This window comes from Perca flavescens, chromosome 13 (assembly GCF_004354835.1).
Source record: "Perca flavescens isolate YP-PL-M2 chromosome 13, PFLA_1.0, whole genome shotgun sequence".
NCBI lineage: Eukaryota > Metazoa > Chordata > Actinopteri > Perciformes > Percidae > Perca > Perca flavescens.
This window is the reverse complement of record NC_041343.1, coordinates 12185349-12201382: the sequence shown is the minus strand read 5'-3', so window position 1 is coordinate 12201382 and position 16034 is coordinate 12185349. Positions and strand designations below refer to the sequence as shown.

General features: G+C 39.5%; 1 protein-coding gene across 10 annotated transcripts in view; it reads right to left on the bottom strand.

Annotated features, from left to right (window-relative positions):
• The window catches only part of LOC114566221 (RNA-binding protein Musashi homolog 2), a 251123-nt gene that overhangs the window by 227770 nt on the left and 7319 nt on the right, over positions 1 to 16034 (bottom strand). For all 10 annotated transcript variants that reach the window (XR_003694035.1, XM_028594535.1, XM_028594533.1 and 7 more), the window contains exon 5: positions 10154 to 10195. Coding sequence is in view for 9 of the 10 variants with exons in the window: in XM_028594535.1 (XP_028450336.1) it covers positions 10154 to 10195 (42 nt within the window). In the remaining variant the exon portion in view is untranslated. The remainder of the gene's footprint in view (positions 1 to 10153; positions 10196 to 16034) is intronic.

Here is a 16034-nt window from a genome sequence, read left to right as displayed (position 1 = left end):
ATGATAAAATATGATGTGGCTGACATGCCGCCAATGAAAAATTATTGGCATGAGCCAACATGTCAGCAGTATAATCGTGAATGATGTGGGGAGAGAAAGGTCACAGCTGAGGACCGAGGTATTGTGTAGAGGAACAGCTAAGCTCTTTAGCGCCCTGACTTAGATTCAGTAATTCAGTATTGAAGCCTTGTTGTCTTACACATCCATATCCGTAAGTTTTTTCATCATACAATGGGACACATTGTGACATATTCAACATGTCATCGTATACAAAAAAACATGCCATTTTATTCCACCTCCTTTTAGGTTGAAATATTGTACATCATTAAGGAAGTGAATGACAGACCACCCAGCATGTGACTGCAGAGAAAAAAACAGGGGAGGTTCTCTGCCATAAATGTGGAGAGTAGTATGCCTGACTGTCTTTACTACTGCATATCTTCTCCTGATTTGTTATAGCTCAACCCTCAGATTCTATCTAGTTCCTGCTATTACCAACAATACCACGCAGATTTTTGTGCCACTGGGGCCATTTGGAACCTATTAAGCAGTTCTGGGCAAAGTACGTGCATAACGGTAGCCTTTCACTGGCTCCCACATCAGGTGGAATTCACAAAAATACAGTGTGAGGATAGGAATGGGCTGAATGATTCTTATCATACGCAATTTGGCCTCCTGCATTAGAACTACTTCAGAACTTTGCATCCGTTACATTGTTTTATCGTGAAACACTTATATCCTGTCGACCTTTTTATCTTTTACCGAGACTCGTCTGTTGAAGTGAAACAAATAGCCAATCATTTTAATTAAACAACAAAGGATCAATGTTCTATATGCTTTCTGCTGATTACATAATCAAAGTGACAACAGATACACCACAGTCACCTTCTGGTGAAGATATTTTGGGGTGTAACACAAAGAAAACACATCACACAGCTGCTTAGAGTGACAAGTAAAATAATAGCGCTGAAGTTCTGCAATATGTAATTACAGCAAAGAATATGTTTCTGTTCGCTGCTTGTTATTTCTTGTCTACCCAGTCGTGTTTGGTTATTATTAGAGTGTTGCTCTATTGACTGTGTGAGAGTCAATGTGTGTGCGGTGACTTAACTAAACATTAGTCTGGTTTTGGTAATGACCTAAGGCCATTAAAAGTGACACCACCACAATAAGTACAACAAAGTAGTCATATGATCCACATGCTTTGGGTTGATTAAAAAGGATGCAATGTTGCACCCACTGGATACAGTGACATGTTGCAGACAAGCAGTTGAACCAGAAACAGGCAACACAAGCTATTGGCCGTAATCACACTACCAACAATGGCACAACTAATAACCTGACAGGCTTGTCATGCCAAAGGAATATCATTCTTAATCTGAGAGGCTAGTGGCTCCAACAGAAAAGAAAAAAAAACAAAAAACAAGACAGCACATAAAAACTACAGAGCATGAACTGTCACACAGCGTCAAAGTGAGAAAGAGCAATCTGGCCTGCGAGATTCCAATATCGTACTCTACAATGACAACGGGATCCAATCATGGCAGAACACTTCAGTGAGCCAGTCAGGCAATCCTCCAATCAGACAGACACGTCCAACACAAAATGATCAGACCTTGGCTTTACTTTCACAATTACAAAAATACTATAGTAGATACTGTACGTTTCAAACCTCATTCTTGGGGTTGACAGAGTAAAAGAAACCTACTAACAACAAGGCAGATTTTACAAAATGCAACTTATTTTACAGTAACCATAACTATTTATGTCTTCTAACTAGCGTTTAGTCTGTGTGCGTTTTATTTTGCATAATTATGGTCACTTTCTTGCAATGTTACACTCACACTATATACAGTACACTACAGTTTATATGCTGGTTTAGTACCCGCATCGGTTTTGTAGTATGTGAATACTTTACGGTACAAAACATATAGTGCAGCTATATTGTTGTATGTAATCTGTACGACAATGACCATAACACAAAACACAAACATTGTATTATTTTCATAAAATATATAAAACAGGTCCTTTTTCTTCAATGACATTTTGAAAGAGTTGCTCATACTGTGTATATATAGCCTATATACAGTATAGCTGTGGGTCTATAATTGCAGGCATCTTGACACACCTGAGCCTCTCTTGCTACGGATGGCATATTTCACTCTCTGTTGTACAAATCCCAGGCTGCGTGTTTGAAAGCAGAAACACAGGGGTGAAGGTGGTGAGAAGTAATGAGAATTCCAAACTGGACAGCGAGGTGATGTGTCTGACAACACAATGGACCTTATCATCCTAAATACAACTGGACGTCCTTTTTTAATTATTTCCAGTTTTTCATTCAAACGCAATCTGAAATAGGTCACTGTAAAAAAAAAAAAAAAAAGAAGAAAATTAGGAATGCATTCCTCGGGGCGACTTCATATAGGCTGAGTCCTTGGCAGCGGCACGGTTCGAGTCCGACCTGTGGCCCTTTGCTGCATGTCGTCCCCACCTCTCTCTCCCCTTTCCTGTCTTTAAAAGGAACACGCCAACTTATTGGGAATTTAGCTTATTCACTGTAACCCCCAGAGTTAGACAAGTCCATACATACCCTTCTCATCTCCCTGCGTGCTGTAACGCTGTCTGACGGTTCCAGCATTAGCTTAGCCCAGCACAGATCCTGCAGGTAACTGGTTCCAACTAGCCTACTGCTCCCAATTGTGACAAAAGTGACAAAATAACGCCTATTTTTATATAATTTCCTATTTACATGTTGTGATTTGTATAGTCACAGCGTGTACAAAAAACAACGTAACATGAGACACAGCCATCTTCTAACAGTAAACAAACCGGGAACTATATTCTCAGACAGGCTTGCTGCAAGCATATCACTCCGCCCAAGTACTATATTCTTCCGCCTGAGAATATAGTTCCCAATTTTCTTACAGTTAGACGACGGCTGTGTCTCATGTTACGTTGTTTTTTGTACACGCTGTGACTCTATAAATCACAACATGTAAATAGGAACATGTTGGCGTTATTTTGTCACTTATTGGGAGCAGTAGGATTACTGGAACCATTCACCTGCATGTTCTGTGCTGGCCTGATGCCGCTGGAGCCGTCAGACAGCATTACAGCACGCACGGAGATGAGAAGGATATGTATTGACTTGTCTAACTCTGGGGGTTACGGTGAATAAGCTAAATTCCCAATAAGTCGGCGTGTTCCTTTAAGTTCTCCTGTCAATTAAAGGCCATAAAAAGGCAAAACAAAAAATCCTCATCGGCCAAAGCCACTCCCTGAAAGGTGGACACTGAAGAAGATTGGAAAAAGATGTTCATATCATGAGAAAGCTGAACATGACTGGCTAATCCACCTGTCACATAATCACAGTGCACTAATACAGAACAATGCTACAGTTGCGGAGGGCCCAAGATCAGAGTCACTGTTGGTTTGTGCCGTCATTCTTCTGATGGGAGACTAAAAACCAAACCACCAAAAGCTAGTATAGTAATTACTGTTACTTTACAGTCAATTTGTTTTTACCTTACAGTAACTACAGGAACACACACAACATCTTAAAGTATTGGTTGTCATTTACAACTCATGTATTTGAGGAAACATGAATGTGCGATTTTTTTACAGTAAATTAAACACCTTTTTTGGGGTCATTTCTAAATACCTGAAGGCCTGCTGTTTTCTAGTAACTGAACAGAAAGTCACAAAGCTGCTGCTAGAACTTTTTTTATTTTTTTTTATTGAAATAGATATCAATTGATTTTATTTCTACAAGGTGCATGGGTAAAGCCAAATAAGATGGATATACCACAGCCCAGTGATGTATTTGCTCTGGTCTACCTAGTACACATTGAACTTGTGTTTTGCTGTGCTTGTGTTGTTTGTAGCTGTGTGTGTACATGTGTGTGCATACGCACAGAGACTTTGATAAGAGGTCTTGAGAGGTATAGTGGAGGACCATGCCCTCCTCTCCTCTCTATCCTGGCTAGCAGGCTGTCCTCATTACTGTCAGTCAGCATCAGGTTTAGCAGTGCCAGGCTCTTGCACAGCCCTCTGTCCTCTCTGCCCTGCCAGCACTAGCCTGCCTGACTGCTGCCATTGGTAAGCATTGTAAGAACCCCTCAATCTTCTAGAAAACCTAATTATTCTCCACCCGCAACCAAGGAGACCGGAGGAAAAGCAGAATCACACACATGTGCACTCCATTTATAAGCGCTCCGGCAATTATTTAAACAAAGGAAATGTGTTAACATTATATCTGCAGTAAAAAAAGAAAACAAAATTAAACTAGCATCCACATTTACACATCATTTATCTTTCAGTTGAAGCATAAATATTGGAGGAAAGCACACAAAAAAAAGGCACACAAGATAGATAGAAAGTGTGAAACACAAACAAAAGAAACATGCATGAATCAAACTGAGCATCGCTTTGACTACCCGTCAACTGGGTCACTCAGTTGGTGATTGTGTCTGACCACCAAACAAACAGTCATTCATATGCCTGTGCTCTGGCCCCATTTTCATCTGGAGCAGTTCCACTGAGGCCACTGAAAGCAAAGGAGCTGACGGGTCAGGGATTTAAACCCATCTCCAGCTTTGGCAAAGTAGCCATTACCACAGGGGGGGGGGGGGGCAACTCCTTGTGTCATACTCCATCTAAAGCAGGGTTTTATTTATGTTGGAGGCACATCGTTTTTTTTCAGGGGTGAGGGGAGAGTGACAGTGAAGAATTCCCATCAACTCGCTTGTCACTTTTCCCTCGTCATCCGTCTGTCTCTCGGTTTCAGTGAAACGTCAGTGCATTTAGTGTCAGTTGTGAAACCCATTTCAAAAGTGCATTTATTTTGAGAAATACACCAAATATCTTTTCAGTTGGACATCTTGGTTGCTCACCAGGATAAGACCTGCTCCATGTGCCTTGAAATACGACGTCAGGTTCGGATAATAGCCTGCTCAACATAACATTATTTTGCTTCCTTCCACTTTGTGTGCTATCCGCATAGTAGAAATGCCTTGGCATAAGAAATGTCTAATAAGAACTAATCTTCTCATAATAAATATTTGGGAGGGATCATTGTCATAAACTGTAAAGCTGAACAAAGATATTGATACGGCATTCTGTTCTACATTAAAAACTTTTGTCCTTGAATATTCTTTCATACTTGTGCGGCTGTGCAGATCGGCAGAGGAACGGGGAAGCTGGTGCTTTTAATAAACTCACAGGGACATTCAAAGGGGCTGGCAGCTACAGAGGTTTCATTTTCCCAGCAGTGAGCTGTGTCATTTAAAATAAGGATCATTTTGTGTAGGGGAATATCACAATGTTAAATCTAGATCAAATAAAAAAAAAAAAAAAAAAAAAAAACAGTGAGGGGAAGACAGAGACAGAATGAGGGAGATGAGGGAGTGAGAGATGAATAAAAAGAGAATAATGAAAGAGGACACCAGGTACAAGTTTGTTTTGAATTTGTATAAAAAACGACACACCTGCGCCTCTCTAATTCAGTATGGGTACATGTTATCCTGTGTGTGTGTGTGTGTGTGTGTGTGTGTGTGTGTGTGTGTGTGTGTGTGTGTGTGTGTGTGTGTGCATGTTTAAGTCACACAGAACAAAGGCGCAGGGGATGAGAATGTGCATTTACTTCACGCAGCATTATTATTAGACTTCATTAAAACTTCAGACTTGAAATCTCTCTTGAAGTCTTTTTCCTGCAGGTAAGAACAGGAAGCACACGGAGAGGTGTGGGACACAGACAAGTGGAGGAGGTGGAGGTACTGGTCATTTTGCCATTCACAGAAAAATAAAGTGTGAGACAGACAGAGGCAAAAGGGAGAAAGAGAAGAGGACATACAGAGACAGAGAGTGAGACAAAGAGAGAGGCAAAGAGTAAGAGAGAGCTCGAGCTGCCAGAGATAGGCCGATGCTAACAGTAGGCCACCAACGGGGAAACCACAGCCACAGCTGTCACAGGCTGGAGGACAATTTGGGTATTTCTGACCGATATCCCAGAATTACCTCAACCAATGTACAAGAACAGTTCCTCACTTCCTCCTCACTGACATTAAGGCAAGCAGTTTTAATACGAGAAGTTTCAGGAAAGAAAACTGTCATTACAAACAAAATAAACAGAATTTCTGCGAGTGTTGTCACAGCTGCTTCTGTGCTGTACACATCTATCTGTGCACCGATAGAGTCTTCGTTCTGCATCCAAAGCCACAGTGACAACCTGTTCGGGATGGCTTTCACGGCAAATCCCTTTATGGAGGTGCAAGAAAAGGGTTCTGCCCATTGCTCTGTACATGGTTGCGGCTCCTTCCTTTCATTTCCATAACAAGCCATCAGAACTCATCTCCGACTGAAGTGGCCACAGTCCCACTGGCAATTAAAATCATGCTGGGACATGCCATGGTTGTGTGTGACTCCACTGTTGGAAACAAAAGCAGCGGCAGCAGCGGTAATGACGCCAGCAGTTGAGTGGTAAATCTGGAGCAATGTTGGCGGAAACCGTCGCTTTGATTTCTCCAGGAAACAGAGAGCAGGCCTCGTTTACATCTTTCAGTATGAACCTTACTGGAAAATATCAAACAAGGAAACAGCGTCATCTCATCTCTGTCTTCTGTACCACTTTCTATACACAGCCACAATACAAAAAAATAAAAAAAGGCATGTGGGGTTTTTTAAGACTCGTCAGCATCGCATCAGGCTCGAAATAAGGATAGGAGAAAAATAAGGACTAGGACTTTAAAAACACACAATTGGGGTTAAAAAACTAGGATATTTTGATATGAAACAGTCTGACTGGAGTTAAAGGATAGGTTCAAATGTCTTGACTGTTGAGGCATCATATACTTAGCTTCAGCCAATGCATTTCTACACAAAATGAGTAATCCTTTATGGACAGTATGTACAGGAAAAACTATTGCAGTGCCCAATAACTCTTTCAACATACGGTACACATGCCATGTAAATATTAATCTCTCTAATATAGAAACTGAACTCTCCTGAAAACTCTATTGAAAAATCAAGGTTTACTGTACATTTTTTTACGTATAATCACCCCACCTTTAAAAAGAGAAAGTATTACATTTTTATGGTGGTAAAAATAATTGGTATAAAATAAAATAATTTTGCTACTAAGAATGGCTTGTCGTGAAACTAAATGTTGAGATGCTGAAACATTGGCTGTATCTTGAAATCCTGGAATTCTAAAGCTACTTTTAGCTGCCTATCTAATAGAGCCATGGCTGACCCCAGCCAGGCTGAACAGGCAAGGTATAAACCAATGTGCATAAAACACCTTGCATCACATCATCATTGTTTAATCCTCTCTTTCCATCTGTCAATCATCAACAGAAGAAACCTAATCCCTGAATATCTGTGGAGTAGTCTGCATTGACACGACTTGTAAGCACAGCTTCTATTTCTAATACAAAATGTTCGCTTTTAAATCTTAAGATAAGCTTGAGTTGTGCCAGTTTGCATTTCTTTAGCATGTTTTCTTTGATTGACAGAACCTGTGGTTATCTCCCCTTGATGCCATTTACCAATATTCTAGTGGAGATGGTCACAAAAAACATAGATTACTAAAATCAAACGTCTCCAAGATCCCCAAATGCAACGGGCAAGGCAGAGGTTATCCGCACTCCGTGACAGATTTGTCATACAAGATCATATTTATGTCCTATAATGACAACAACCTACAATTCAGGTACAATTCTGGCCTTAAAAACAGAGGTAAAATACTCCAGACTTGTACGTACCAATACAAATGCCCTGAGCAAGTCGACTTTGTCATGCATGTCAACTCAGATTCACATTAAATGATTGCCAGGCTGTCTGTTTCGACATAGCCTAATGATTATTTGTTGCCAAACTCCTTCCTGTCCGCGTCCGACCGTCTCTTCATAATGCAAATGTCCGTGTTTTGGGGCAGTGTCAGTTATGCCTGCTGATACAAGTTGTTTTTCCTGTGATCCTGTCATCCCGGTGCAAACACCTTCAGTTGTTTACAGTGAAATGTCCTCTGTGTTCACCTTCACTTCCTGTCTGTTTTCAGCATTACTCTACGTGCTGTACATACTGTATAGTTTTACCATACTGCAGCATTCAGCAGCGGGAGGTCACTGGCAGGGTTACTTGTGAGGTCATTGTTAGCCGTGAGAAAATTAACGCTGATTGGGCTTGTCACGATTTGCTCCCCGAAGCCCGTGCCACAGAGGCACCTGCCAAGCCGCGCTTCTTTAAACAAGAAGGAAGCCTATTCAACAGCTGCATAAGCAGCCAGGCAAGCAGACAGTGGAGGGAAGAGAGGGACAAAAGAAAGCAAATGCAAAACACAGAGGACATTCTAAATGGAAACCTCAGAACGGGACTTCTTTTTAAAAAAGGTCTTAAATCAATTGAACATAAAAGTAAAAACCCATGCAATGTTAATCTATCTGGCTTAATCCCATTGCGTTAAGATCCTTTGTAATCCACATTCAATACGACCATTTTTCTTTTCTAACAAGCTTGCCCTATAGCCATTTTATAAATCATTGATACAAGGCTTTTGCCGTGCCACAAATTCTGTTATGGTGTCATTATTTCACTGAGTTATGAAACACGCAAGGTAGAAAGACAAATATGTTGCAGAACAGCTCAAAATATTGTATTTCCTTTTCTGAGTCATTGCACAAAAAAAAAAAGAATATAGCACTGTTTAAAAAAAGATTAACAATAACCACGACAGCAAGAGGAGTTTCTTGTTCACTTAGAAAAAAATTGGAAGCACCATCAACCAATCTGAGCGGTTTTATTGCATCCTCGACTTTCATAAGCAAGGCTCAGAACAGAAGAAGTTCAAGCGATACACTTGGTGTGTAAAGAAAATGTGGAGAAACACTGGTAGTTTCTCAACCATATGCCGATATCCTTAAGTCACCATGTGCTCTGGCTTTGAAAGCCTGCGCTGCCAATTCCTCATTTGAAACCTGACCAACTCTTTAACAATGCCTCTCTCTGATCCAGTGGGAAGGAGAAAATCTATTATCGATTTCCACCTGGCTTAGGTGGATAAAGGCCCGATAGTGATGTTGAATAACGCTACGCTGTACTGTGCCTTCACACTAAAGCTGCGGGTTGGCGTGAGGGGGCATGTCAACAAAGCCCTTGACTATGCCACAGCACCATCTGCACGCGCTGAATATTTAATCGTCAATAGAGCTGCTAAAGACCAGTAATCAAGAAAAGGAAAAGATAATAGGCATCATGGAGGAGCTCATACGACAGTTCCTGCGTGATTGGAGTTTGGCTTATCTTTTAAATCACCCATTGTGTCAATGCTAATTGTTTCTACATGCATGCACTACAATTAAAGATATTTCTTAATCACTTATTTCATTCAATCCCATTCAACTCCAAAAGCTATAGAAAACAACTCAATAGATGTATAATTTAGCCACTAAATGTAATTCATCACTGTCAATGAGAAGTCACAAATCATTTCTTTCCATTTAAAAATGAAAAAAAACTCTCGCTGTTTACATTACTGGCAACTACTATATAACATCCAACACAAGAGAGGAGGATCTTGATTCCACTTTCTTAAATGTCCTCTTTTCCACACCTACATAAAACTTTCAACTAATAGCGAACGTCCTCTGCCGATGTATTAGAGCCCGCATCCCCCATCAAGTTACCAGCGATAAATGGTTTCACACTTATACTCCGTTGCATTACTACACAATGAAGCTTGATTCCAACTATTGCAGACTAAAAATGGCATGGAACTATTTTGTAATAATAACAAAAGAGTTCATTTGAAACTATTTGACAATAAAAACAACTATGAGGGATGAAATGAATGTATAAGCATAAAGGCACAGAAAATGATGTGGATATAAAAAGAGTGAGGTAATACAAAAAAAACAACATAACCTCAATCATGCTGAACATTTCCTTTAAGTCTAATATGTCCAACTTTAATTGCTTTGGTGAAACAGCCTAGACAAGGTGAGAACAATGGAGCCAGACTAGGTATTTCTCTAGAATAACAAACGGACAAACACTGCCTCTTCGTATCTGCCGTGTGAGCACACAAAATTATGTAAGCTAGTGACATGAGACATAATCATTTTTCTTTGAAAAGGGTTAGTCACCAATTCATTCTTACCTTAGGCTGGGCGCGACGTGGAAAGGCAACCTTAGGATCAATCTGCGAATGAGAAAAGAATAGAAAAATCATTGTTAAAAGAAAAGCTGTGATATTCTAAGAGTGAAAAGCACTGAACAGGTGTTGAAAATATTTCTAAAACTGTAAGCCCACAAAGGGACCCCAGAGTGCAAGCATTCACATGGTCACATTTTAAATCCTTTGTGGTCAGGAATAAATACTAGGATTTTAATAGCAGTAATACATATTCAACAACTTAATGTATTAAAATGTGATATTTTCCGCTAACAATGATAACAATTTATCGGCGCCATTAAGATTTACAAAAGCTGCATAATCAGCCTGTGGCGATACAGACAGTCTGCTTTTGAATTTGAGAAGCATTTTTTGACACTAAAGCCTTCAAGAGCCGTCAAAATTATTGCAATTACAAATGAAGTGCACATGAATGGCCCAACAAAGTGGTGATAAGAACATAGAAAGGAGGGATTTTGTAACTAAATGGCTCTGCTACTTCAAGACCTGGCTTTTGTCAAATCTGACGTCATTCTTTTTTCATTCTGTACGCCCTCTGGTTAAGGTAGGTTATTTTCACTAAGGAATGGCTGGGTTATGGTTATGGGTAGCTTAACATCTTAGTACACATGTAGTCATGTTGCAGCCAATGTAAACAATTCAAACTGAACAAACAGCAACAGTACACTTGGACTCTTCAGAAGAGGTAATTAACTCTACTCGAGCTTCTGCGCGGAAAAGTCACCGGACAACACAATCTTCTGAACATAGCCATACTGAGAAATACATAGAGTTTTGTTGAGCCGATAGTCTTAATTAGCTTTGTAGCAACTCATTTGGCAATGGCTTGAATGTAACGGACGTTCATTAATATAAAAAAGTTACGCACTAAAGCTTTAATCCCTACTCTACAACACCCAATAATTAGACTGGTGCAGAGATTTGGCCCAATAACTACTTTGATTTCAAGCTAGGTACATTTCTCAGAATGTCACTGGGCAGCAGAAGATAGCTGGCCCATATCACTGACCTCATTACTTACTGTGTCAGATTTTCTACAATTGTTGGAGCTCAATGACACGTTCTAGGCACAATATTCATTGGATTGGGCGATGTACCTTGATGTACTTTAGGAAAGCGCATATTAATTACTACTAATTACTGTCTAAAATATTGGTGCTACCAAATCATCTTCTGGTGCTGATGTATAAAAAGAAAAGAGAAAAAAAAGAAAGAACCAAAACTGCATCAAAGAAATAGAAAAAAAGTTAGTGTGGAGGCCAGCCACACCATCGTTCTGCTGGTCATGGTCGCAGCAGAGATTCGCTTTTATTTTAGGCAGGAATCGCTGATTGAATATGACAGGGAGAAAATGAGAGTCTGAGGCCGCTGACACCTCCAGAAATTGCCAAATAACTGTGAGGATGCGTCAGATCAGCCTGTTTCTCCATCTTGTGCTTGTTATCTCATTAGCTACATTTTCCTCATTAATTTCACTGGTATGAAGGTATGTGGTGGGAGGGGGGTCTCACCAACCTTGCACCTACAATGAACTATCACATCAGCAATGTCATCCTAAAGTGTCCTTGCCTGGATACCAATAGAATTGTAAAAGAGAAAATATTTGCTTTTTGGCATAATACTACTTATTTGTGTTTAACAGAAAATCCTTTTCATGCTGTTCCATATTTTGCGGCGTGTTATACTGAAATATCTACAATAAGTGTACCAATGCTATGCTTTCATAAAAGTTACTCCTTAAGCACAGATGGATATATTTAAAGAAAAAAATACATATTTCTGCTGAGAGAAACCATGGAAAGAAAGTGAATTAAGGAACACAAGAACAAAAAGACACCATCTGCACAGATCAATTAAGCCCATGAGACTGACTACGTTTTAATGTGTTTGAAGGGAAACTATGATTTGCAATGTCATTGTCATCTTTTCTGTCAGTTTCAGTTATTACGCTTATCTTTCTAAATCAAGTCAAAATGAGAAATGAATTCAATAACACCTGGGTATGGCAACCCTGCTCGTAATGAATTTCATTTAAAGATTTGTTTTAGCACTTAGCCCCAGGCAAAACCAATTCAAACTCAATTATTTTGTGCGCCCTATTTGAGCAAAGACAACACATTATGCTTTGAATACCAAAGTCCTCTATATTTGGTAATGTATCTTACTTTTTAAGCCTATACAAACATATCAAACCTTATTTCACCATACTGCGTGAACTAATTGTTTTTCTGTCCTGCTGAGAAATTCTATTCACTATGAAGCTTCCCGTTTCACCATGCACAAGAGAGCACTTAAACACAGCAGCAATGGAGGTCATATAGTTTTCCGTCAGCTGAAAATATAATGATCAAAAATAGGCAATTATATGCACATAATTGTGTTCAAAATGGGGCTACTGCAGATTGTTTAAATCATACTCCGAGCAATGCAACCAAATTAGGCAAAGAGGACTTACTAACCAATCCTTCTGAGAAATCCTGTAGCAGCACCTTTTTAGGTCACAACTTATGATGAATGACTCCTTTGAGAAATTTGATCAAGAGGAGGGGAGATGTAGCAATTGTTTCGCTTTGGTTTACATATTCATGTGGTTTTTATGTAAAAAAATTGCATCATATTTAAGGCCAAGAGCTAAAATATCCCTTGCCCTTTGCGCTGGGTAACTGTACCTTTTGAACTAGTCTATGTTGTCTCAGTTTCACCTGATACTTCCTTCCTGAAACATTTTTGTTATGTACACACATACCAACAAGTTTGCAATCAGTCAACCGAACCTGGGTAGTGCACTTGTTTCAGTAATCACACATACAGTATTTGCAAATTTTATTTCACTCAAGTTGGTTTTCATCTACAAACATTTTAACACAAAACAACAAAACATGCCTACAGTATTAGTGATTTACATTGCGTGTTTGGGTCCATTTTGTTTTCAATAAAGTACTTAATGGGTTGGGGGTGGGAAAAACACTCTCTCGTCCTTACTATGCTTTTGCTTTCACTCCAAGTTTCATATTCTCCACCTACATCAGCTAAATCAAACAAGTTTAGGCATACTCTCTGTGGTTTGTTGAAATGGATTCTGGGAACATATCACAAGATGATGTAGAGGTAGAGAAGGCATTATTTAGGGAACATGTGTACCTAAAAATGTGTTAAAACACAAAATGAAGACACATGACTGTAGTGTAGAACGCAAGACCTCCCATCCAGCTGTAGCTGTTTGGTTATCATCTAGTAGCAGTTAAAGTACTTTATTAATCCCCATCTAGGAAATGTCTTTATCGTGGAATACCAAGCAGTGCGTGCATACTAAACAGCACATAGATATTTAGAAACCTGACTTGGAGTTGATTGAACAATCTGCTCTGTATATGAATGTGCTCCACTTTTGAACATTGCGTTTTATTGGTTGCCAGATTAACTGCTGAAATGGGGGGAAACCAGCACTATTAAGCAGGTAAACACCTGGACTTTATCTTCTTCTAGTAATGAACTTTACATGGATTGACTTGACTTGATGTATAACATATTGTCCTTTGCTGTCGTCTTTCTTAAAAGCAGGGGTTTTTGTACATGTTGCAAAGTAGAAGCAATACTCACAGAACCCACCTGAATGGGCCAAAGACAGGTAGGGTTAGAAGATATGGCCAAAATACCATATTGTGATTTATAGAATGACTGTAATTGATGGTATAACGTAGAACTGCATAAATGTGGTGATCAATCGATCGACAGTAAATTAATCAGCAACTATTTTGACAATTGAATGTTCGTTTGGGTACAAACATTCTCGTCAAGCTTCTCAAATGTGAAAATGTGCAGCTTTTCCTTGTTTTAACATTACAGATAATTGAATATTTTGGATTGTGGACTGTCGGTCAGACAAACCAAGACATTTGACGACTTCACCTTGGACGCTAGGAAACTGCGCTTGGCATTTAAATTTTTTTTTTTTTTATTATTTGATTAATTGAAAGTAGAAGAATCGGTAAATTTATCAATTATGAAAATAATAATTGTTAGTTGCAGCCCAAGTATTATGTGTTCAAATGCAAATTGTAATCAACATGCATCATTGAAACAGCCAGTAATGAGTTAACCTACGACTATATTTTTATGTATGAGCCACAACAAAATCATACTTTAAAAACTTGGGCCAGACCCAATTCACACGTGTGACAAATGACCTGGATAAGTATGCTACCTGGAGTAGTCCAATAGAAACCAGGATACTGTGGCATGTTAACACCTTTTCCAGGGCAACATTTTTTGTTGGTACAGAACATCATGGATGATGCTAGGAAGATGATATGAAATCAAGACACAACTGCACACATGTGATCGGAAGCCTGGATATTGTTAGCATCATGTATGCAGGGGTGTGAATAACCCAGTTAGGAGTCTTATCCTGGTTTTGATCTTATTTGGGATAGGACTTTTACATTGAACTTGAGAAACCTGGCTACTAGTGTGAATGTAAATGCACTCAGTGTGTTCCTTGTGAGAGAACAATTATTCCTATCCTTACCGGTAATAAGGGTGTGATTATTAAAGGCATCTGTTATCTACAAATGTCTGTACTGTAGGTTGTATGGGGTTTCTCTTTTCCTGTGATTAAATTACGGTAACCACCTAATGGCAGCAGTACCCGTTATGTACACTTGACTGGCAGCGTCTAATGTGATGTCATTTTCAAAGGGCTCTGCAATTACGGTATAGGTGCCTTTTGAAATGCGGGTATCTCAGATAGCATCTAGGCAAGTGTACACTGTTCAGTTCATGCGGAGCACAAGAGCATGGCTAGTGACATGCTAAAGATGCACTTCTGGTGAAGTAGCTGCAGTCTATGTCAAGAGCTTTTTCCTCACTCACACTGGTCTCTCCAGTGTGTTGGTAAGTATTTCTCACCCTATGGCCTCTTTACATCACCCTAACAATACCTTTTTTTCAGATTAATAGTCTCAGTGCACCTTTCCTATATGATGAAACATGATCTTACACACAGAACAAAAGTAGATTTCCTCAAGACATCATACAACCCGATATGTCAACATAATAAATGAGAACAGACCAAGAGGAATCCCCCCAACCCCGCCTCTCCATCTTTTATCTTCCGCAGCCTTTTACTAAAGGGTCTCTGTGGGCCGCTTCTGCATGCGACTGTGGGAGATCAGGGCAGAGAAACAGCCTATATCTTAAGTTCACATCTTATAAAAAAGGATTTCATATATTAATGCGGCTCCTGGGTAAATTCTCTTCCTCTCTCTTAAGACATATCTACACTAGCATGTTGATGTGGTGTTTAAGCTAAAAGGAAAAGGCTTATCAAAGCTTGCAGCTTTCTCCAACTTAAGTGTGTGAGCAGGTCCACAGGTGTGCCTGTGTGATACCAGCGGAGCAGACAAGAAATTAAAACATAAATGTTTCATATCACTGCTGTCAATCTTTACAGATTTTTTTTTTTTTTTTTTTTGCGGTGGAACACCACCTCAAAAAGGCAGTTTGTTATGCTCGTCAAATCAATAATGGGAATTTTACCAAACCTCACGCTCAACAAGGAAATTGGACATCTTTTCATTTTCTAAAGAAAATATGCAAAACCATTAGGAGTATGATGCAGATTCACTGGTATGACACAAGACATGACATTACTGCCATGACGAACATCTGATGCTCTATATGTACTGGCAAGATACAGCATGCACTAATAACGCCTTCAGCTATAATTAACCGCAGAAGACAGAGCACCTGCTATACTTAAACAAGAGCAAGTCAGAGTTTAGCTCACTGATTTGACTTTACTCCCAAACTCTGATGAAACCGATTTAGATCTGCCTAGAACAGC